This window comes from Solanum lycopersicum, chromosome 5 (genome assembly GCF_036512215.1).
Source record: "Solanum lycopersicum chromosome 5, SLM_r2.1".
Taxonomy (NCBI): Eukaryota; Viridiplantae; Streptophyta; class Magnoliopsida; order Solanales; family Solanaceae; genus Solanum; species Solanum lycopersicum.
In genome coordinates this window covers 66,605,475-66,628,333 of record NC_090804.1, presented here as the reverse complement: position 1 = coordinate 66,628,333, position 22,859 = coordinate 66,605,475, and the positions used below count along the sequence as shown (strand labels likewise).

Here is a 22,859-nt window from a genome sequence, read left to right as displayed (position 1 = left end):
TTTAAACAAATCAGGTAAATAATAAAAATTGAGAAAATTGTAGTTGCGAATTAATATTTTCTTAAACCGTAGCTATTGTACCTAATATATTCTAAATGTTTGATATAATACACAATTTTCCCCATATTTTGTAATGTTAATTGAAGAGAAAAAAATATAGTTTGCTCATAATTTTTTCGTTGATTATCCACCTTTGGAACATTTTTGTTTGGTAAATTATTATATTTTTATTTATCATGCTATTGTAGGAATATGAGGAAGTCACGAATTAAGGTGGAAGGTTAGAGGCAATTGAATGTCGCTTGTCATAAGTATTACCCCTTTTCGTGCAACATACTATTTTTGATATATCGTATTTTAGTTATCACCTTATTTTTAGGTGGTTGTTGTTTCCGTTAATTAGTTGCTATATTTTCTTTATTGATGTGTTTCCTTTTTCATGCCTACTTTGATTTGCACACGTATCGAGGATCTTTCGAAGACAGCCTGTCTACCTCCATCAATAGAGATAAGGTCTGCATACATTCTAACATTCTCAAATTTACTTGTGGAATTTCACCGGATATATTGTTATTATTGTTACTTTACAATTTATAAACTCAAGAAAACCTTATATTGTACAATTTAAATTCTACATATTATTATAAATGTTAGACGATAGTCAAATGTTTTGTCAGAGAGATTTGAGAAATATTTGAGTAAAAAGTAAGTTAGAGTTTAACATTGAAGTTGTACTTGTACATTTTCTAAAATAGAGATTAAGTCTTAATAAAAATTTATTTTTCGCGATGCACTTTTACTTATCCATTATACTAATTATACATTTTCATTATTAGCATATCAAAGATGAAGACATATAATTTTTCATGTTTTACCCTCAAGTTAATTGCTTATTAATCAATTTTTTTTTTCAAAACTTAACAATAAATATCAATTTATATAAATATTTCGATAAAATATTCATCTCAATTATTATTTTTAAATCTTAATTAGATTCTCGAGTTAGAATTTTTTGAGTATAAAATTATCTTTGTTCGGAATGCTTTATCCCTAATGAGGGACTTTTCATAATGAATTCTAATTTCATCGAATTCTAATACAGATATCAATATTATTTTATTTGTTATTCATTTAAGACGGAGGAAGAACTCAAATAATTAGGAGAAATTTGGTAGATTTATTTTTAAAAATAATTAGAGGACTAACAGCCGTTTATATTCATAACCAAAATTAACTAAGCGCCAAAAACCACATGATAGAGGAATATTTTTGCATAGATTGCTTTAAAAAATAGATATAACTTTATTTTTATTATAATCATAAATCATAGATAGTCAAATGTAAAGATACCAAAATAATAATAATTTTATTAGAAAACAAAACTAATAAAACAAGAACTACTTATTATATTGTTTTTATTTTAATAATTGGTGTTTCCATTTGTTTAGCATTTAAATGAGTTATGGCTAACAAACACCCATGTGATGCCTCACTTGGAATATTATGAATTAGAAAAAACATAAAATTAAATAATTAAAAAGAAAAAAAATCTTATTTACACTTAGCTGTCTACACAATTATTATTATTATTATTATGTGTCTGTAATCATTTCTTGAACCTAGTCCTATAATTATGAAACAATTTATTTTGTTTATAGTTAAAATATTTATAATGGGATATATAAATTTTTTCTAACGTTAATAATTTTTTTTGAATATGATAAAAAAAAACTTATTGGAGAGTAGTTAATTTGATCTCAAACGAGCTTTACCTAATATAAATTATATGATTAATTAGGACTATCTCTAATTGAATACTAGATATCGAATAAGAAACAAAATAATAAAATTTCATGTTTTGTGTGATCTTTCTACTTTCAATTTTTAATGGATCAAGAAATGCCTGAATATTGAGCTCGCCTGATCCGTCTCGATTTAAAATTATTTGATTAACGCTTTGATCAAACTTGATTAGACAAAAACTTTGAGTAACTCGACTCAATTTGATCATGTAAGTGTAATATAAAACGATATAATATAAGAAAGTGATGAGAAACAAACTACGCTCAAGATTATAGAAATTTAATTGAGCTCGTTGATAAAGTTGGGTTTGATAACAAACTAGGTTAGACATGAATCAACTCGTTTTGACACACATGTTTAGCCTTTTACAGGTTAGCACCTAAATTTTTATTTTTTTCACTAAGTATGAATATTAATTTTAAAGTCGCGATTAATCTGAATTTGTGTTTAATAAGATTTATTGAAAAGGAAATACATTATTTATTAAAAATTTATTTTATTTTAAAAACTATCTAAGACTTTTTGACTAAGAATAATTTCTTTTTATAAAATAAAAACTTAACATAAACAAATATTGAGTATAGTAAGTGATAGTTCATATACCTAACATGTCATATATTATTAGTTTTATATTTATATATATATATATATATATATATATATTTATATATAAATAAATAAATATCGATTTATAGAATTTCAAAAAATAATATGAATGATCTTTAATATATAAGTTTTAATCCTATTTGATCCTTGATATATAAATTAATGTAAATAATCACTTAATATATTGCATAAAGTGATCGATTTGATCTTAAACCCTACAAATAAAGACTATTGTTGCTTTTGCTATCAAAATAAAAAAATTAGCTCCTCCATATCTTTTTTCATACATTATATACTTTAGGCTATATTAAAGATATTCTAAGCTTCCTTTTATACTTTATTATATATATTTTATTATAAAATTATACATAATTTTTTAAAATCTTATCTTCATATCAATTTTTTTTCTCTCAGGATTCATTTAAATTACTATTAATAATTTTAATATGAATTTAGATTAAACAATACAAGAAGGTACATTTATTTTGTAGTTTGATAGCTCACCTATCTTGGACTTCCATTTATTTTAAAAACAAAAAATAAGTGACTCTTAATTTTTACTTTTATATTTTAAGGCTTACTATCAAATTAATTTTATTTTCTTAGTAAAGTTTTATACATGTAGTCATAACAATTTATATATCCTATTATATCATTTAACATTATATCATATTACATTATTACAATAAATATAATATTTAAATTAAAATATTATTATTATTATTATTGTTGTTATAGCATGTCACAAATCAATAATTTTTAATAACAAAACTTTAGAAAAGTATGATACAAAATAAAATTACCATAAAAACAAAACAAAATAGAAATATTAAGTAATAAGTAAAAATAAAAAGAAAAGAAAATACTAAAATAACAACGAGTTCCATTAAATCAATTCTTTTACATAATTTTTTTTATCATAACTCGATCAATCTAAATAGAATTATACAATACAATTTAAGTAACAATTAAAATAAACGTAATATTTCAAACAAATACTTAATAAAATACGTAATGACCATCAATATCAATGACTGAATTTAAAATCTGAAGAAATAAATATATAAACTAATCTAATAAGGTTTAACATCTATATATACACGAATAAATTTTCCGTCAAAGAATTTTAAGTATTCTAACTCCGTTACTAATTGAATAAGACGTTAGTCTAGGTGTACGTAAATTGACCCAAATATATATATATATATATGTAAGAAAAAAGAGGGAAAAAAAAAATATATGTACATAAGAAGAAAGGTGTGAATGAGAGTATTCTTGATTTGTTCTTGTTACTGTGTGTATTTGTGTGTGTGTGAGAAGAAGAAGAAGAAGAAGAAGACGAAGTCAATTGGGTGGGCGACAAAGACAAAGCAACTAGTATTATACTGTTTCCATTTCTTTACAGTATAACAAGACTTTTCTCTGTACAATAAACTCTGATTCATTCAATTCAATACAATATTTTGACTCCCTTTATAGTCTTCTTCAGATCACCATTTGTTTTACACTTGACGAACTTTCTGAACAAACCCCATCAAAGTATTTACTTTTCCTGCCGATTTTTGCTTCCAAGGTTTGATTTTGCCCCCTTTTTGAGTTTATTTTTGTTGGGGAATCTGAGGGATCGGTGTTGATTTTGGACTTTTAGCATGGTTTTTTGTATTGGATTTGATACTATTGTTGTTTGGTTTTGTGGGGTTCTGTTTAAATGCTTGAAAAAGGGCAAATCGAGTTGAGTAGCTGGTTTTAGTCTGTTTTGTTGTTCAATCTGTTGAATAGATTTGTGAGCAAGTTTGGTTCTTGATTTTTTTGATATTTGTGTAGCAGTTTTACTGTGATTTTAGTTTCCTGTCTTAGTTTTGAGGGGTTGATTTTTTTGATTACTGAGGAGTTTGCTGTATTTTCAGTTTGGGTTGATGTTATTGTTGTTGTGTTTTGGTTTGAGGGTGGTTAGATTGTACTGGACTAGTGAAATGTGAAGTGGATCACTTTAGATTCTGGAAGGAGGATTGTTTTGGTGTAACGTGAATAGATAATGAAGTCACTTAAAGAGAGGAAGAAAAGGTCTTTGTGGAAATGAAAAGCAACTCGATTATGGAGTTTTCTATTGTTTTCATATGTCTAAATATTGTATGGAGGGTTCAAAGTAGTCATCTTTGTGGTGCATTAGGCTTCTAAAGTGACTCTTTTTTCATATCTTCTGAAGTGAAGATACCAAAGATTTGGTCTTTGATCTATGCTTATCACGAGTGTGAGACTATTTCAGGTAGCAACTGTGATTTGTGAAATCCAATGATATGGTGACTATTGGTTATAGAACACAATAAAGAAATATAACTATGGCAAAATCGAGTAATGGGAATGTTGCGTGTCTTTCTCGATGCCAACTCTTTAACAACCCTGGTTCAATTGAGTATATAATATATCATGTCATGTTAGGTTCAGTCATACTGTTGGTCAACTATTAACATTTTCCATTTTTGTCTTGGTTAGTCTATGATGTTGGCCTTCTGTTTCTCTATGAGATGTTGATGTGCTTAATTTCTTCCCTCTTGCATGCTTGTCATACAAACATTGAATATATGTCAGTAGAAGCATAAGATAAACATTTTCTCTTGTTATTGATATTTCACCTAGCCCTTTTGATAATTAATGATGACAATGGATAAACACTTTCGATGTGGAAAGGGATTGGTTTCAGAATCCTTTTGAATTGTGTATTATAGCACTGATGACGCTCCTGTTTCCTTGTTCTAGAGACACCAAATATAATTTATTAACTTCTTGACTAGTATTTTTCAGAATATCTCACGGTTATAAGAAGGATAACTATGAGCTGCTTCGGTTGTTGTGACGATGATGACATGCATAAACCTGCTGATCATGGACCATTCATGACCAACAATGCAGCAGGTTAATTTCCTCCTTGTACTATTTGCTATTAATAATATTTTCAGACTCTTTGAAATAATAAATTCAGCTGCAGTAGAGGAGCAAGAGGGTAGTGGGTTTCAATCCTAGTATCTCCTGGATTAAAGCTCAACCTTAACCACTGAATACTGATGTATAATACATTATCAGTACTCAGTAGAGTTGGGAACTAATAGGCAAATCTTCCTATCAGGTCTATAAGTAAATTAGTGCAAGTATCTTGGAAGTTAAGAGATCATGATGTTTGAATCTAGTGTCGTTGTGACCTGGTATGGGAGATATGCCTGCTCTGCAAACATGTCTTTCACCTCAATCTTACAGTTTAACCTTGGTAAATTTTGAAACAGTCAGGTGAAAGTTGTAGTGTTTAGTACATTGCTTTGGCTTTACGCCTATCCTAAATATATGCTTTCTTTAGATAGTGTCATGATTTTACTCGCTGAGATTCTATTAATTCTTTTTTTTACCTGTACGATTTATGGTTTTCACTAACTGGAAATCTTTTTTTAGGCTACAATGCAGGGCAGCGTGTAACAGAAAGTGCGCAAAGGGAGACGCAGAATGTTAACATCCTGCCCATTGCTGTTCCTTCTATAACTGTTGATGAGTTAAAAGACATCACAGACAACTTTGGTACAAAAGCCTTGATAGGTGAGGGATCGTATGGAAGGGTATACCATGGTGTCCTGAAAAGTGGGCGGGCTGCAGCCATTAAAAAGTTAGACTCGAGCAAGCAACCTGATCGAGAATTTTCAGCACAGGTCAGGTCGTTTGGATTGTCCTACTTTGAACTATTCTATATTATACATAAACCTCTTACCTTGCTTGGATATGATGTTACCATTTCAGGTTTCCATGGTATCAAGACTAAAACATGAAAACGTGGTTGAGTTACTCGGTTATAGTGTGGATGGCGGTCTTCGTGTGCTGGCTTATGAGTATGCCCCCAATGGATCTCTCCATGACATTCTTCATGGTTAGTTTCTATAAGCCTTTGTGTATCCATTCTATGCATGTTGACCAATTAATGATTTGGTTGTTCTAATCTATATATACCGGTGAAATTCAGATTTGGTTGTTCTAATTTATATCCATCTTGGTACGTTGAGTTTGGAAATGATTGCGCAATCCAAATCCAACTCGGTCATGCGCCTTCCCTATAGTGTGCACTTTAAGTACTTGACTACTGCACCCTCAAGAAGTTGTCAAAGCTCCTCCCCCAATATATCCCCTTTCTTGAAGTACCTCACCAGGGTCTTTTTTGACATGTGTCATGGAAGTGTCATGTAAAGTTGCTCTAATCAAGAGTAGACTTGCACCAACACTTCCTCAGATTTTATGCTACTAATTGGACAAACCCTTAAGTATCTCCTTCTTAATTTCAGATTTTATCCTTTTCTTCTCTGTTGTGCATATACATTTCTTTCTCTTGTCCTCTTCTCAAATATATATTTCATTCATAAGTTCCATTTGTTACGTACTTGACTGTGCATATAGTGAAAAAGTTTTCTACATATTATATTGGTGGTGACTGGACAGACTTCTGAAAATGATAAGTTGTTAAAATGGAAAATGTCTACATATAAGTTTTAAGTTCCTCAGATTGAGTAGCTATTAATCCTAATGACAATAGGGGTTTGAACTCATGCTTGCTTTAACCTAACCTACTTGGATCCAGATTTTGGTATATTGGGTTTCAATGTATAATTCTGTCCAATCTGGTTCAAGACTGTGTTAAACATTTTGGACGTGTAAAATTGGACAGGAAGTGTGCACTGGGTTAAGATATAGGGTTTACGGGATATCTGAAGGTAGAATATTATTATTTTTAGTGTGCTTCCATTCCCCTAGTAGCCTTTTGATAGTCCAAACTTGGAAAGACTGCTGTCACTAAGGTCATTGCGATTGGCCCACCTCATTTATCAGATATCGGAAGGATAATCTATCAAGGAAGTAGGGAGAGGAAGAGAGCTTGAAGTGGGTTTCTACATCATACTGATGAAGCTTTATACGGAGATGGTTGTTCCTATATATTTTGACCCAATGTAATTGAATTTGATTGCAGTCGCGTAAGATGCTCTTCTTTTTCTTCAAAATTTAGTCTAACCCACCTTTTTCTCATGTTAATTTCAGCGATTGGCACTGCTCCGTTAGTAGGTAAAAGAAAAGGATAAAATCCTAGTATCTTGGAAGTCCATCATTATCCTGCCAAATCAATTGCATCCTTCCTCTCTCTCTCTCCCTTATATGTAAATTCTAATATATGGGAACAGCTCCAAAAAGTGATGTTTTGGGGTTGTATTTACCTATCCATTTCCACTATGTTAAGCAAAATAAAACTTCTGCCGTGCAATTGCTGTTTAATGAAAATTGTTGTCATTTGCTGACAGCATGTTGTATTTCTATTTAACAGAGCAAATTCCGTAACAAGCCTTTGTTTTCTCTTACAATTTTCCTTATTTGAACTATTTTCTGACTACGAGGGTATCTATCTCTGTACATATGCGTGTGTATACATATTCCTGTTTTATTTGGAAGTTTTTGTTGTGTTTTCCTTCTTTATGTATGGCTGATCATTCTCATTTTTTTTACTTTTCTGGAACAACTATTGATTGTGATGGTTGTCTCAGCCAAGTTAATGTGTCATCTCATACTAATGCTGAAAACTGATCCGACTACCTATTTTTTCAAATTGGTTGTAGCAGCCTCAAGCTACCTGGATTATAAATTATTTTTTTGATGACAAAAGAAATATAAAAAAATATATTCCACGTAGCCTGGGGCTGCTACAATCAATTTGTAATTCTTGAAATAGTTAGTCAAATTGGGTTTCTCATATTCCATAATCTTGCTAATCCAATCTGTAAAATGCAAATAACTTTTCAATTTGTAATTACAGGACGAAAAGGTGTGAAAGGTGCACAGCCAGGTCCAGTATTATCATGGGCCCAACGGGTTAAAATTGCCGTTGGAGCTGCAAAAGGGCTAGAGTACTTGCATGAAAAAGCACAACCACATATTATCCATCGTGATATTAAGTCTAGCAATGTCCTACTCTTTGATGATGATGTTGCTAAGATTGCGGATTTTGATTTATCAAATCAAGCTCCTGATATGGCAGCACGCCTTCACTCCACACGTGTTCTTGGAACCTTTGGTTATCATGCTCCTGAGTGAGTTCACTTCTTAATATTTGATACAAATAGACTGTAAACTTGGTTAACTCACTTAAATGAAGCAATTTTAGCTCAGGGCCCAAAGGTCCTTCATTTTTATGCTGAATGGACTTTGCTCATGTTGCAGATATGCAATGACTGGTCAGCTGAGTTCAAAGAGTGATGTTTACAGCTTTGGTGTTGTCCTCCTTGAACTACTCACTGGTCGTAAACCTGTTGATCATACATTACCACGTGGCCAACAGAGTCTTGTGACATGGGTATAACCCTCAAGATACTGACATTACTATAACTGATGCACCAATTTTTTAGTTGATTATTTTGATTCTGAATTGACTTTCTGCACCATGTGTAATCAGGCAACACCGAGACTTAGTGAAGATAAAGTGAAGCAATGTGTTGACGCTAGACTCGGTACAGATTACCCTCCTAAGGCCATTGCAAAGGTATGTCACTAGAGCAGAAAATTCTTGACTACTAAAATCATAATCCTGCATCTTCTTACATCTCTTCTTGATTTTTCATCAATTCCTATTTCTCAAATTTTGTGTTGCTGAAACAGATGGCTGCTGTTGCTGCTTTGTGTGTGCAATACGAAGCTGATTTTCGGCCAAATATGAGCATTGTGGTAAAAGCTCTACAACCTCTTTTGCACGCTCGACCTGCACCTAGTGAAACATCAAACTTGTGATTCTCTCCTTTGCCGCAGCCGCTACCAAATGGAATGACAGTGATTGAGATTTGTTTTGTTGAGTTGAAAATGATATTATACTAGTAGTTATCTGGGTAAATAGCAGACATAATGTGCTTTCCCCCCTTCTTTTACTGGTCTCAATTGAATGTGAATAAATTTATACATGTACTAATGAAAGTAGCCTTTGCCTATTCTTTTAATGGATATTATTCTTGAGGTCTTGAATATCCTTGTATCAGTTAAGTGGAGATGATCACTATGATAAAAGCTGAGACTATTGAGTTTATAAGTCGAAAACAAATCGGCTTTTCCCACCATTGGCATGATTCTTTTGCTGATTAGGTCAAGAATTGTGTTTGGCTACTGACCTATCATGATTGAACTTACAACAACAATTGTGTTTTCCTACCATATAGGTCATACAGAGATAATTCTCAGATTTCCTTCAAGTTGTCTCTATTGTCCCATCTGTGTAATATTGAATGGTGGGAGGCAATGAATGGCCAACTTGTACATATATCTCAAATATTTGTAGAGTAGCTAGCAATTAGTCAATGAGATGAGAATATAGTTATATTAGCTGTTTTCATTTTCAAGGTCAAGCAAAGTTTAGGCAATTGTGGAAGTCCCCACAAACTACCCTCTCAAAACTAAATGCTATCAACAAGTTGGGTACAGTGTTGACATCTATCACTGGGAAGTGTACATATGTCCAATTTTGGTGTCACTATCTAAGTTTTGTCCAAAGTTGTATAATTTTTGTAGGTCTATTCATTTTGGAACAACTTTAAACATATGGTGTGAAGTTCATATGATTGGACTTTTGACACATAAAAATCCAATCATTCTGCCTAAAGCTCATGCACACACATGAATGAAGTTTAATCATCTCAGATTTGATAAGCCAAGCTTCAGACGCCACATATTTGACTTCAAAATTGAGTACAATTTATATAATTTTAAGATACTTTTTTACTCTATTCCTCAACCTTTAACTATGCCTTGATAGGAAGCGCTCCCACGGAAAATGGCTGTAATTCAATGATCACAACATAAATACATATTATCCTTGTAAATCTTGTAAAGTTGCTTACAACTAATTTTCTTCATAAATTATGCAGAGTAATGTATTCCCCAGCAAGAAGCAGAAGAGAAATGGAAAAAACAAATGTCCTTTAATAATAATTCATGTGGGATTTACTCATAATTTGAAGCTTAATCTTGACTAAAATATGTAGTGTACACAGATTAGCATTCAAACGTCCAATCAATTTTCAGATGGTGATATTTTTTTAGAAGTATCGACAAACAACAATACAACTTAACATTCTGATACCAGAACAATAAGAATAGAATAAGCCATGAGAAGGCAAATATACACGACGAACATCAGTAACACAGTTCAAAATTGATGACGACTATTTCTGTTGGAGTGCTAGAAACACGTATTAGAAGTATGCCGGTGTAATTAGCATCAAGGATTTGTAGATGTTTTGTGAAACTTGCCTTGTTTACGGCACATCCTAATAGTTTTTCCAGAATGGCAGGTACACCTCTCATTAAAGATTCCAATGCTCTTCGACTGGTCAGACGGGAAACTGGTAAGAAACGTTTCGTGAACACTATAGCTTCAATGCCTCCTTTGCTTTGCACGCTTCCTTGACTGTGGACCTCTGTTCTTCCACTTGTCAACTCCACCTGGCCGATTGCGTTCTTCAATCTCGCGAACTTTGCGTTTCCTGTGTAGCATATGAGGTTTAGAATGATCCTTAACAGACCTGTTAAAAGTAGTTGCAAAGTTCCTTTACTTCTATTCATGTTTGTGGCGTACCTGTACTCCCCAAGTTTACGGTCAGAAAGTAGCTCCTCAGTAAGTGTTGTCTTTCTCTCCTTCTTAGTCAGTCTACCAGAGTAGTATTCAGATGCTGGCTCTATTACTGTGCCGACCTGCTCAAATTTCGAAAACGTCTACATGTTACCTCTAACCAACAGGATAACAAGATGTTAATAAAAGAGAGTGCATGACAACAACAGAACAACAGATGCCTGTACGGTTGTTCAATTCTATCTTCCTTCGATTTTAAATCTTTCTGTTCCTTTGCTTAATCATGTGAGATAGGGGAAGCTTATCATCAGGGTAATCATGCATAACCCTGCTAGTGGTTATTATCAGGCATAAGCTGGGGTCTGGAGAGGTTAGTGTGTATGCAAACCTTACGTCTACCTTGGGAGGTAGAGAGGTTCCCAATAGACCTCGGCTCAAGTAAAAGCATTACAAAGCAGTTCAAAAAAAGAAAACAACAGGAGTAAAGTAGCCAAGACAAAATGCTATAGAAAACATGGCAAATCATACTAAAAAGAAACAGCCACTACATCAATAATTTAGAAATAATATTTACCTGGAAATATTTAGGTAATGTTTTTGATTTTGAGCCACTCTTCTTGTAATGCCTTTTCGGATCCATGGCACCCCTTAGCTGAAACAATCAGATTTTTAGAACTGCGAACTTACTCATAAGAGAAACGATTGCAATTTAATTAGGCATACATACAGGAAACTCAACAATATATCATAGGAAAAGGTGATCATTAGACATGATTAAGTCTTCAAAAGTTCATCTTCACTAGGGACGTCAAACTGTGCTGAAGAATTCTATTATTTGTGTACACTGGATGGAATTTAAATTTTTTTGTTTATAACTAGTGAGATCGAACAATAACAAACGAATGAGAAATTTCAATTAATATGTCACTTTACTCTAAGCTTGTCTAGAATTTGTAACAGGGAAACCATTGAGGCCTTATACCCTCCTTTAAGACCATAAGCAAGTTACTCCAGGGAACACGACCTAGAGAGTGGAGCATGAGAAGAGTTGCATTTTTCAGAAATATTTGTAGGAAGCTTATACACATTTCAATTCTACCTATCTTACTGATCATGGACACAATCTTCAGATGAATAGATCATTTATCAGCAGCAGTGTAAAATGTTCTATCTCTTACGTTCTCTCTCTCGTTGCTCTTCCTCAAAGAAAGGCATTCATTGATTTTCAACATCTTACAAAGCTATGGCTCTTAAGGTAGACGAGCCAAGAATCTTAGAAATCAGACTGTGATTGTTATGGACTAGTATCAAGATCAAATCCTAGACAAGGGATCTACTTTTAGCAGCGGAATAGTAACAAAAGATGGCCCTCCATGTATCCTTTTAACAATAATGTGAAGAAAAGCTTAGCTAAGTCGCAACCTCTCATACGTAACGAAACACATTAGCCGATCATCGCGTAGTAAAAATGTTCAAGTAAAGTGAGAGACATTGTCATTCAAAGAATCACCTTTAACAGCTGGAGATCTCTTTTCAGCTCTGGAGTAATCGTTGGGGCAGGCATATCAAACCTATTTAAATTTCAGAAACAGTAAATAATATTCATAAAAGGAACAAATTTACAATAAAAACACAAGAATTTGAAAAACTACAATTGAGATTACCAATTTTTGCCAGTTGTATCCTTGATTTGTTTTCGTAGAAGCTTGTTCACCTTTTTGGGATCATTGGGCGGAACAAATAGGCCGTCCATGAGTTCCGAACTAGGTTTGTATACTGCACTTGCCCCAGGCACCTCATTGGAGCTCTTTTTGGTCCCAAATGATAATTGAGGTAACTTTGGTTCCCATGAAAGCCCAATTACAGGCTTGTTTTCAGGCATATTGAATTGCTACAGACCCACAAGTTTCAACCTAACCTGTAATAGTTCCATAAATAAACAACTTTCGGCCTAAAATAATTCGTACACAGTACAACAACAAGATACCTAGTGTAATCCCACCGTCTTACCCCTACCTTATGAAAGTAATAAACTCTCGGCTTAAGTAAAGTATATCAAATAATGGATAATATGATAATCAGAGCAAAGGACACAATGAGTAACACCAAAATCTAAAAAGAGTAAGATAACAGGAAACTAATAATAACAATACATAGAAGTATACTCAACTACCTACTAACCTTCTACGCAACCTCCTATCTAGAGTCATATCATCGACAATCATACACAGTACATAATAACTAAAAACAAACCTGCCTAACTAAATTCAGTCTATATGCAAAAAAAAACTATGAAATTATAACTATCCAGTTCCTCTGGCAGAGTTTTACAACCTCCTTATTTTCTACCTATTTCTATCCACGGGTGGCTCAACCCTAAAGCCCCAAAAATCCTCCAAAAAAGCAAAAAAAAAAATTCAGTCCAAAAAAGAAGCTTAAATACACGAAAACATACCGAAAATGCAGAAAAATTCGAGCAAGGGGCAAGATTAAACGAAGAAGCAAAGCACTTAGCAGACAAAATATGAAGAAGATACATACCTGAGAAAACCAGACCTGATGAAGGCGATGTAAAAGAGAAGCACACTTAAAGCAACAAGAAGAAGAAAAAAAAACCCTAACTAGAATTTTTTTTTAAAAATATGTATTTATTGTTACTATTAATTAAAATTTTCTCCATTAATTTTACTATATTGTCCTTTTTTTTTTTTATAATAAATAGTCTCTTAAATAACAAATATTTTTAAATTGTGTTTAAACTTTCAAAAGGTTATTTCAATGGTAGGGTAATATAGGAAAAAATGTTTGGTAAATTCAATCCTAGTGATCAAGTAAATAGTAATATGTAACAAGTGTTTTAGTAAGACAGTCTAATATAAGATAAATGTATTGTCTAGGGTGAGTTATAAGAATAAATAGTCTCTGAATAAGAAAATATTGTCTTGTTTGGGATAATTTATCTCACCATTTATATCATAGTGATGCGATAGATTATCCCATCTACATAGTTGGATAAATTATTTCAGGATAACTAATTTTGAGATAATATGTTTTCAACTAAATGAACAGTAGTTTTGAAATTTTATTATTGATGTAACTACAATTGAAAGTCGTACACAATTAATTTTATAGATATTTTCTATTTCTTAATTATTCTAATTTAGTTCATTTTGTATCTATCATGTTTTAATATTGACTCTTAAGTCTGTCTTCAATTTTTTAAGATGTTTTGTTTAACATTTCAAGATCAAATTAATTAGATTATCAAGTAATTAAATTTAAATAAATGTTGTCTTTTAAGTTTGAATGTCTTCTAAAAGTAACTATCATTATAATATTGGATTCTGTAATTAAAATTATTACAAAATATTATATCAGTAAAAAAAATATACTTTATTTGACATATTCAATGAAGTGAAGTCTTAATTTTATTTTTAAAGACTTTTAGAATAACTTGATAGTTTATATAACAATTGGCTCTACTGAAAAAGTTTTCTAAATTATAATCAATAAGAGGGATTTAAATATTTGTGTTTAAATAACATGTACAATAATTTATCTATGTTTATTTTTGTCTTGCCAAATAGTACAAGATGTGTTATACTGTCAATTGAAAAAGAAAAATAATTATTAAACTATAATAAATTGCAATATTTAGAATTTATTGGAAAAAATATAAAAAAAATTCAATAAATATGATATATTATATTATCTATTCCAATAACTAAATTAAACATCAAATTCTACGTATAAACTACTGATTTACTGAAAAGTTACTGTGAATTTAGTGTCCAGATAAGATTGATGGTGTTTTAAATGATTTAACCTTAACTCAAAAACAATTGACATGCAAATTTAAATACTCAATATAGTATGAGAAAGAAAGAAGACGCGAAAAGAAAAGAGAATATCCTTACCAGAAATATGGCTCGTCGGCACCAGATATGGAACATAGAATTGGACTTGGAGCAACCATTGCTAAAATGAAATGGCAAAATCAAACAAAACATATATCTATGTAATTGCAACCGTATTAAACAATATAGAATTGAATTATCAAATTTCTATATGAATCATAATTTAATAATTAATTTATTACAATTCAATACAAAACTTTAAAATTACGTGATTATTTTATTAATTTATATTGATTAATTGTTTTTGTAATATGAAATATGAAAGATTATATAACATTATATATTAATAGTACACAACATAAAAGTTTATGATATGGGTAAAAAAATGTATTTATAAATACATTTACATTGTTATACAATATTGTGCAAACTTTGACAATTGTACCACAATAATTACGCATCAAATTTTCTATTTCCTTTTTGTATAAAAATGACATTGTACCACAACAATTACGCTTCAATTCTAAAGCAATTCAAATAATATTATATATGTCTCTCTGCAACTATAAAGATAGACGTAAAATCTACATATCCTATCCTCCCCAAATCTTGATACATTGTTATATTATGTGTGCCAATATTTACACAACAATTGCAAAAAAAAAGATTTTTTTATCTGTTATGATGATAAATTAATCTTAAATTCTACATAAAATTATGTTGCAACAGTTAAATAAGCAAGATGAAAATAAATTATGTAGATATTTATTCAATATTGATCATAATAGTAATTAGTTCATGTTAATCTTTTTAAAGAATCAATTATAACTTACAAAAAATCAAAACCAATCTCACAAAAGAATTACAATTTTTTAATAATTATAGAAATACTTGAAAATCAAGACATAACTCGTAAATTATTTAAGGGAGATAAGTTAAGTCAAACTCCAATTATTTATTGATTTATGTATTATTGCTCACATATATAATGGTAGCTAGCTAGAAGATAAAAAAAATATAGATGGATAACAATTTGAATTTTGAAAAAAAGACACTTTAAGAATGATATAACTTTCTCAATAAAAATTTTATTAGTTTAATTGATTTAAGAATGATATAACTTTCTCAATAAAAATTTTATTAGTTTAATTGATTGACTCTTCAAAATTTTATTTTATTGATAAGGGCTCGATTTCTCTGATAAAAAAGACTATTGTTCTCTACCCATCATAAAGTTGAATTTGTCAACTTGCAGTGTTAATTATTGGTAGAGATGCTGCACAATTCACATGATCCTCCATGTTGGTATTTTTCTGTTGCAACACAATTAATTTCTTAAAAATAAATATTATAACGGGAGCCTCTCTATCCCACAAAGATAGGGTAAAATCTACCTACATTTCGTCCTTTCTATATCTCACCTGTAGAATTACTGGCATGATTTTTATATAAACAAAAATAACAACCTTATCACTATTTCATAGAGAATTTCCGATACACTCTTTGCCTCAATATAAACAAGGGAATCTTTTACTTTTTTCTTTTATATAGTTCAATGAGCTCAATCATTGTTAAATAAAAAATATGAGATAGTGCAAAACTCACAAGTCAGTAAAGGCCATGTGCAAAAGTAACTTTCTCTTAATTACATAAAGCTGCATGAAGCATTATTATTATTATTTTTTTTTTTCAAAAAAGGACATCTTGCTTGGAGTCTTTCAAAGTAAAGACCAAGTTACAAATAATTGATACTACAGAATACAAATTTTGCTAAATTTACAAATCAACTAGGCTACTATAGCCATGTTCCAAAGAAAATATTTGCCTAGAGACTAAATAATAGACACTATAAGATACAGATTTACTTGAATGTACTAACTTAAAAGGCGATTTCCGCCATGTTGTTCCTTACTGTACACTTTAATCTCGCGAAACTGATGAATCAACCAACCAACTTGAAGGGTGTGCTTACTGCTCACAACTCCTGCTACTACTCAACAAGAGCAGGAGAATAGGAACAAAAAGAACGAAAGAATGTATCCAGTCACCGCTGCAAATGGTCTAGCTATCACAACAAACAGTAGGTAGGAGCTCCTCATTACGGTGGACTCCCAAATCATTCGATAACCTATTACACATCTGTGGGATTAAAGTGATTGAGTTAGTTTAACATGTGTTAAGTTGTAACAACGTAGACGAGGATGTTGAGCTATACCTGTCTATATACTGTTGAATCCCCTGAAGACTTTTGTAACTCTACAACATACAAGGATGGGCTAATCTCGAAGACCTGAAAATGATGCATAGGGAAAATTACTTTTGTTTTTTTTTCTTGTTATGGAAAATAAGGGAGTCATATGCCGCGAACATTGCTTACCTCAGCAACTACCAATAGACTAGCCGGGTTTTTGTGGCCTTTCTGCTCTTGCATCACTTTCAACTGCAATGTACAAAGACATAATACGGAACTTAGTTTAAGATTAAATTTTCCTTGTGTGACAGCGCATATACAGATTGATGCGCCAACAGTTATACTAACCCTTCCGTGTCTTTTCTGGACATGAAATCCCATCTGTGTCACCATATTCTCAATCCTCTCCAACAACTGTTTTGGAGAGAGACTGGATGTAAATCTGATCTTCCTCTCGGAAACATCCTAGAATTATTCAAGAAGAAATAAGTCTATGTTTTATGATATGTTCCTTGCATAATACAGTACAAATTTGAATTGAAGGTTACCTCTTTCTCAAAAAATCCAGAAAGATCCAGACATGATGACATTCCTATAAGTTCAAAGGCATTGATAAGGCAAGGCGATTCGGGATCTCTTTGAGCATCAAGTGGCTGTGACAAGGATATAGCAAACAATCAGTCATTAAGGATGAAAGGATTAAAATGCTTGAAATGAACCAATTACTCTAGGGTCCAACGTCCATACCAATTCATGCACGGTACAGACGTGATCATCCGTTTCATGCACGGTGCAGACGTGATCATCACTTTCCAAGTCTTCATCATCAGTGTTTACAGGTGTATAGTCTTGTTTAAACCATGCATCTTCTTTGATTTGTGCCATTGTTATACGAGTATGCGGGTTGGGATCAAGAATCCTCTTTATGAGGTTCTTTGCTCCTGCAGATAGCCATTTTGGTATATGAACTTCCCCCTTAAGTATCTGATTTATATTCATCAAAAATAATATTAAAAGTATTAGCTTTACCAAATGTCATATAAAATGAGCACGCACGCATAAAACAGAAGAAGAAATTGTCTTACCTTTTGATAAAGTACGGCAAGATTTCTATCATCAAAGGGTAAATAACCAGTGAGAATAACATATAAGATAACACCACATGACCAGGTATCAGATGCCGCGCCATCATATCCTCTGTTAGAAAGAATTTCTGGAGCGACATAGTTTGGACTACCGCAAGTGGTGTGCAACAATCCGTCATCCTATAGTTAAGACAGAAAAGCTCAATAAGATTTAGGAAACTAATTCACATATGCAACAAAGAGAAGCTGGTATATTCCGTACCCTAAAGTGTTGGGGTAACGCACTGAGCCCAAAGTCCGTTATTTTTATGTTTCCCCTCAAATCAATGAGGACGTTTTCTAGCTGCATTTTCAACACCACACATGTTACATGACTGAATAACAGCTTATAATATTTATGCTACACACTATATAATTAGTTACCTTGAGATCTCTGTGGAAGACACCTTTGTCGTGACAGTAACTTACGCCATCAACCAATTGTTGGAAGAGCTTCCTACCTTGGGCCTCTGAGAGTTTTCCTTTGGAAACCTATGGATAAGGATTATAGTCAAGGCAAAATTCAAGATTTGACATACTATTATTCACAAAACAGAATATACAGTCAAAGCAACTTACGATTCTGTCGAATAATTCACCCCCATTCACGTATTCTAGCACCATGAAAATCTTGCTTTTGCTCGCTAAGACCTGCTTAATTGTATCGTCTCGTTAGAAATGCATCATAACGAAATACTACTAAAATGAGGAAACCCATGTATGGATATCTAAATGTTTGATAAATATTATTATTAATATTATTCACTCAGTTGCCACCATGAAGCAGCATTTGACAAGCAACAGAAGCCATCGTGGACGTTACATCTTGACAAACTTCTCAAGGAAGAAAACAAACAACTTTTTTGAGACGGGAACGTAATTTATTTAGATTGAGTAGTTAGTACGTCAGTAGGTTTAAAGTTGTTAATCCCTGATTTTGAACTAAGACCAATTAAATCTTGATCTACCAGGCCAGAATGACTTAATATTCCAGCAAAAGACTATTCCTTATGCTGCACCAATAAGTCCAAGAAAAAAGACAAAACAAAGTTGTCACCTAAGTTTTTAAGTCTTTGGATAGATCCATCTTTCCTCCTCCATGGTCCCAGACAAAATGGACCCCTTCTCATATACAATACATAACCACAAAAATTAATGATATGAAACTTATGGTTTATCCAGCATTTGTTAACTTAAAAAGTTGGGAAAAAGATCCAATTATGTGGGGGGTCGAGATGGCTCACCAATTATTATTTTTCAACAACCACTAGATGAATCATCACAATCCCCTTAAGTTCATACTTTGAAAAGTATTCTTAAAATTCAGTAGACTTTTCTGTGCAATGTATTTATGCCTAGTTGAACAATAAAGACAAGAAAATTGGAAGAAAAAAAAAAACGAATCTTTAGCCATGAAAGAGTGAGCATTTGTTGTTCTTTACTTCAACCAAAAATGAATTGGCTAATTGTCTATACACAAACCAAATCAGATTCCAGGATGTTTTTTACTCATTGTTTTCGAAGAATAATACGAATTATATAATATAATCCACTTTATATACTGAATCTTTAGGTGGAAATACTTTATCACCACTACAAACACAACTTGTATCCGGAAAACATTTCAATACCTCAACTTGTGTATATTAGGAGTTTTTTATGTTCAAAAGATAATAATATTATTAAAGTGATAATATTCCGAGTTTATTGAAAGAAGGCAAAAGGAAAAGGAGAAGGATGGTATATACCTCGTATAATCGGACAACGTTAGGATGTTTGAGGAGTTTTAAAGTTCCAATCTCCCTCTTGATCTGAAATTACACAAGAACTGCATAAGCTTATTTAAGTTATTTCAATTTTCAACTTCAAAAGTATAATTTTTTATATGATTATCTACTAAGAGCTTCAACACAAATACTTTCCACAAAAGTAGCAACGGTTCAATCAAACGATAAACAACAACAACATACTCATTCTAATTCTACGAGCGGGGTAGAGAGGTAGTTTCCGATAGACTCTAGACTCTTCGCTCGGAAAAAAAAGTGCTATTAAACAGTTTACAACTATACAATTTAATAGTTGTTGTCAAGTTGGACTGATTCATTATCCAATAAGGATTTGAACCACCAAATTTAGCTAACCCTTTTAACTTTTAGCTGCAGGATTTAGTAGGAAATATAGTGGAAGATGCGAATTCTCACCAAAAAGCAGTAACCACCAAGCAACTATAATTATAAAATTGAAGATTCAAACTTTTAAGACTTTTTAGCCATATCTCTAAATTTTTATGAGCTCAGAAAATAATATTTGTGAAAAATAACATGATTAAGAAACCCAAAAATCATGGTGGCTCCAGCCTCAATGTTAAAATCAGTAGAGTGAAAACAAAATTACTAGGTTATTTCTTCTTATTTGTTCGAGCTATCGATGAGCAACAATATCATATTAAAGTAATTTTATTAGAAAAATAAAATATACGCACATCTTTTATCTCTACCGAACTATATCCCAATAGATACAACTCAATTACCTGGATACCACAATACCAAAAAAAAAATAAAAAAATCCCTACCCATTTTACTTTGAGTTAAGATTTATCGAAAATAACGTATCTAAACTTCTCGAACAAATTGAGATACATAATGTCTTTTCCTAGTGAAATTATACCGGATACGTTGTTAAACAGTAGTTCCGTCCAACTCGCCGGAAACGGGACTTGGTCGGAGAAATTAGGAAGAAGATTTTTTTATAACGAAAACACCAAATGGAAAAAACCTTCAAGAGGAAATTGGTACTGAAAATCAACTTTCACCATGGAAATGAAGTTACAAAACTAGAATTACAGTAGAGAGAAAAAACTGATCCACTTTTTTTTTTTTCCAGAAAAATGGGGAAGAAGAGATTCACATTATTTTTGATAAACTCTTTCCATTTCTGAAGAACCCAAAAACCCCAAATTGAAAAAAAAAAACTCATCCATGAACACAACAGAAACAGAGATTTTTTTTAAAAAAAAAAAAAAAACCTGATCAGTAGACTTGAGGTCAAGGATCCGACTCTTCTCCAAAATTTTAATGGCGAAAGATTGACCAGTCTCTACATGTCTAGCATACTTCACTTTACCAAAATTTCCTTCACCAAGTGTCTTCCCCACTTCATATTTCCCTAGCCTCATTCCCTTCTTCCCTGCACCCACCCTTATTTCGTCTTCCTGTTGTACCAACACCATTACCAAAAATGACACCAAAAATTTTTTAGTGAAAATGGGTATATGATAATTTGAAATTTCAACAGAGAATAAAAAGATTGTTAAATTCTGAGTTTTTTTTTTTTTTTTTGGTTTTAGTATGAATGATGAAGAAGATTAGCAGGTTTTGTGTTTCCTCTTCTTCTGTGTTTTGTGTTAATATATATAAGTGAAGATACATAATCTCTCACTTTCCAAATTTTGTTTGGCTTCATCTTAAATTAATTACAATTATATAAACCATATTATAAAATATAAAATATTATTTATCGAAAATAGTCTCTTACACCTGTCAAATATGCTTTCTCTTGCTCTTTCGGCAGATGTTTAGTCATGCGATATCATATTACGATATAAAATCGTAAAATGAAATTAACGTTTGAATATGTAATTTTACTTTACGCTGAATATTCTTCAAGAATCACGATATGATATTTTAATATATTAATTGTTTCACATTTTGTTAAAACAACTCAATATAATATATCTATTAACTTTTATTTTATACGTAAATAAAATTTATGATGACATGATTACTTTTTAAAATTTATTATTCTCACTAACATATAATCACATTAATTCACATCAATCTGTTGTTGACTAATATTAAAGATTAGTACATTATAATTTATGTTTAATTTTTTTTTAATTGAATTAAAGTTAGATGAAACAATTATTTAAGTGGAGAATAAATAACTCTGTAATAATTTATCATGCAATTTTATAATTTTTTATTTATTTGATAACATTGAATAAACAATTGAGGTTATTTTAATTGTTTTACAACTTATGAGATTTTTATGTTAATAACAAAATACACAAAATAAAATTTTTTATGTGACATGTCCAAATAAAACTTTAATTTTATCTCATAATTTCATAAAAAATAGTAATAAAGAAAAAGAAAGAACACTAAAGATAGTGAAATAATGTGATAATTTGAAGTAATAAAACATTATAATGATTTTATGGAAATTGAAGAATGATATAATAATTTTAAATTATTTAATAAAATTATAATAAAATAAATATTGCACAAATTATTAAAATGGACAGAAAATTATGTATAAAATGAAAAATAATAAAGTGGGCCACCTTTTTGTCTGGACCACCCTGTTTATCCACTAATTACTCCGTTTTTTCTCCCTTAAATGAACTTCATTAATTGCCACCAAAAATTAAATTAAAAAAATTATTTTTTTATTTTGACATTTTTAATCATTGAGTAGTTATTTTCCAAACTAATTGAAATAAATAATTAAATTTAACTTTTTTAAATATAATTAATATTGAAAAAGTTAAGATAAATTTACTAATATTAACATTATTTGGCAATTTGCAAATTTGTGAACACAAACGAAACGCGGAGGCTGTACCCCACAACCCACTTTTAAGTATATTTTTG

The 22,859-nt window shown here is 31.2% G+C and overlaps 3 protein-coding genes across 9 annotated transcripts; 1 reads left to right on the top strand and 2 right to left on the bottom strand.

Annotated features, from left to right (window-relative positions):
* Positions 1–3,475: 3,475 nt before the first annotated feature.
* LOC101268186 (pto-interacting protein 1) lies at positions 3,476–9,435 on the top strand. Of its 6 annotated transcripts, none has more exons than XM_004239842.5 (9): positions 3,542–3,786; positions 3,889–3,982; positions 5,212–5,322; positions 5,851–6,101; positions 6,190–6,316; positions 8,240–8,513; positions 8,644–8,776; positions 8,876–8,962; positions 9,079–9,435. In XM_004239842.5, the coding sequence occupies exons 3-9, from the start codon at positions 5,241–5,243 to the stop codon at positions 9,205–9,207; spliced, it is 1,083 nt and encodes a 360-aa protein (XP_004239890.1). In that variant the 5' UTR covers positions 3,542–3,786; positions 3,889–3,982; positions 5,212–5,240; the 3' UTR covers positions 9,208–9,435. The 6 variants fall into 6 exon arrangements, with proteins under 6 accessions (XP_010321417.1, XP_004239890.1, XP_010321419.1 ...); XM_026031257.2 differs by having other exon boundaries at positions 3,649–3,786; positions 5,202–5,322; XM_010323115.4 differs by lacking the exon at positions 3,889–3,982 and having other exon boundaries at positions 3,476–3,786; positions 5,202–5,322.
* Positions 9,436–10,458: 1,023 nt separating this feature from the next.
* LOC101268685 (rRNA-processing protein fcf2) lies at positions 10,459–13,734 on the bottom strand. Of its 2 annotated transcripts, none has more exons than XM_004239844.5 (6): positions 13,577–13,734; positions 12,700–12,953; positions 12,546–12,606; positions 11,610–11,687; positions 11,042–11,157; positions 10,459–10,949 (listed from the first exon to the last, which is right to left on the bottom strand). In XM_004239844.5, exons 2-6 carry the CDS (start codon positions 12,915–12,917, stop codon positions 10,841–10,843), a joined length of 582 nt encoding a protein of 193 aa, XP_004239892.1. In that variant the 5' UTR covers positions 12,918–12,953; positions 13,577–13,734; the 3' UTR covers positions 10,459–10,840. The 2 variants fall into 2 exon arrangements, with proteins under 2 accessions (XP_004239892.1, XP_069154581.1); XM_069298480.1 differs by lacking the exon at positions 13,577–13,734 and adding an exon at positions 13,491–13,573.
* Positions 13,735–16,573: 2,839 nt separating this feature from the next.
* Positions 16,574–21,528, bottom strand: LOC101243894 (CBL-interacting serine/threonine-protein kinase 1). Its single transcript, NM_001309899.1, has 12 exons — positions 21,233–21,528; positions 19,956–20,018; positions 18,787–18,858; positions 18,592–18,699; positions 18,431–18,511; positions 18,169–18,348; positions 17,831–18,067; positions 17,632–17,736; positions 17,432–17,548; positions 17,270–17,332; positions 17,108–17,182; positions 16,574–17,031 (listed from the first exon to the last, which is right to left on the bottom strand). Exons 1-12 carry the CDS (start codon positions 21,434–21,436, stop codon positions 16,954–16,956), a joined length of 1,383 nt encoding a protein of 460 aa, NP_001296828.1. The 5' UTR covers positions 21,437–21,528; the 3' UTR covers positions 16,574–16,953.
* Positions 21,529–22,859: the final 1,331 nt, after the last annotated feature.

What these genes read in the sequence shown, in the direction of transcription:
- LOC101268186 (XM_010323115.4), top strand. Translation starts at nt 3,673, where the DNA reads ATGAGAGTATTCTTGATTTGTTCTTGTTACTGTGTGTATTTGTGTGTG. An exon ending in CGACAAAGACAAAGCAACTA is followed by an intron (nt 3,787 to 5,201) that starts GTATTATACTGT and finishes CTTCTTGACTAG; the next exon opens with TATTTTTCAGAATATCTCAC. An exon ending in TTTGGTTATCATGCTCCTGA is followed by an intron (nt 8,514 to 8,643) that starts GTGAGTTCACTT and finishes CTCATGTTGCAG; the next exon opens with ATATGCAATGACTGGTCAGC.
- LOC101268685 (XM_004239844.5), bottom strand. Translation starts at nt 12,917, where the DNA reads ATGCCTGAAAACAAGCCTGTAATTGGGCTTTCATGGGAACCAAAGTTA. An exon ending in CATTACCTAAATATTTCCAG is followed by an intron (nt 11,158 to 11,609) that starts GTAAATATTATT and finishes AAATTTGAGCAG; the next exon opens with GTCGGCACAGTAATAGAGCC. An exon ending in CGTAAACTTGGGGAGTACAG is followed by an intron (nt 10,950 to 11,041) that starts GTACGCCACAAA and finishes TATGCTACACAG; the next exon opens with GAAACGCAAAGTTCGCGAGA.
- LOC101243894 (NM_001309899.1), bottom strand. Translation starts at nt 21,436, where the DNA reads ATGGTGTTGGTACAACAGGAAGACGAAATAAGGGTGGGTGCAGGGAAG. An exon ending in TTGCCGTACTTTATCAAAAG is followed by an intron (nt 18,068 to 18,168) that starts GTAAGACAATTT and finishes AATATAAATCAG; the next exon opens with ATACTTAAGGGGGAAGTTCA. An exon ending in TCCAGAAAAGACACGGAAGG is followed by an intron (nt 17,333 to 17,431) that starts GTTAGTATAACT and finishes TGTACATTGCAG; the next exon opens with TTGAAAGTGATGCAAGAGCA.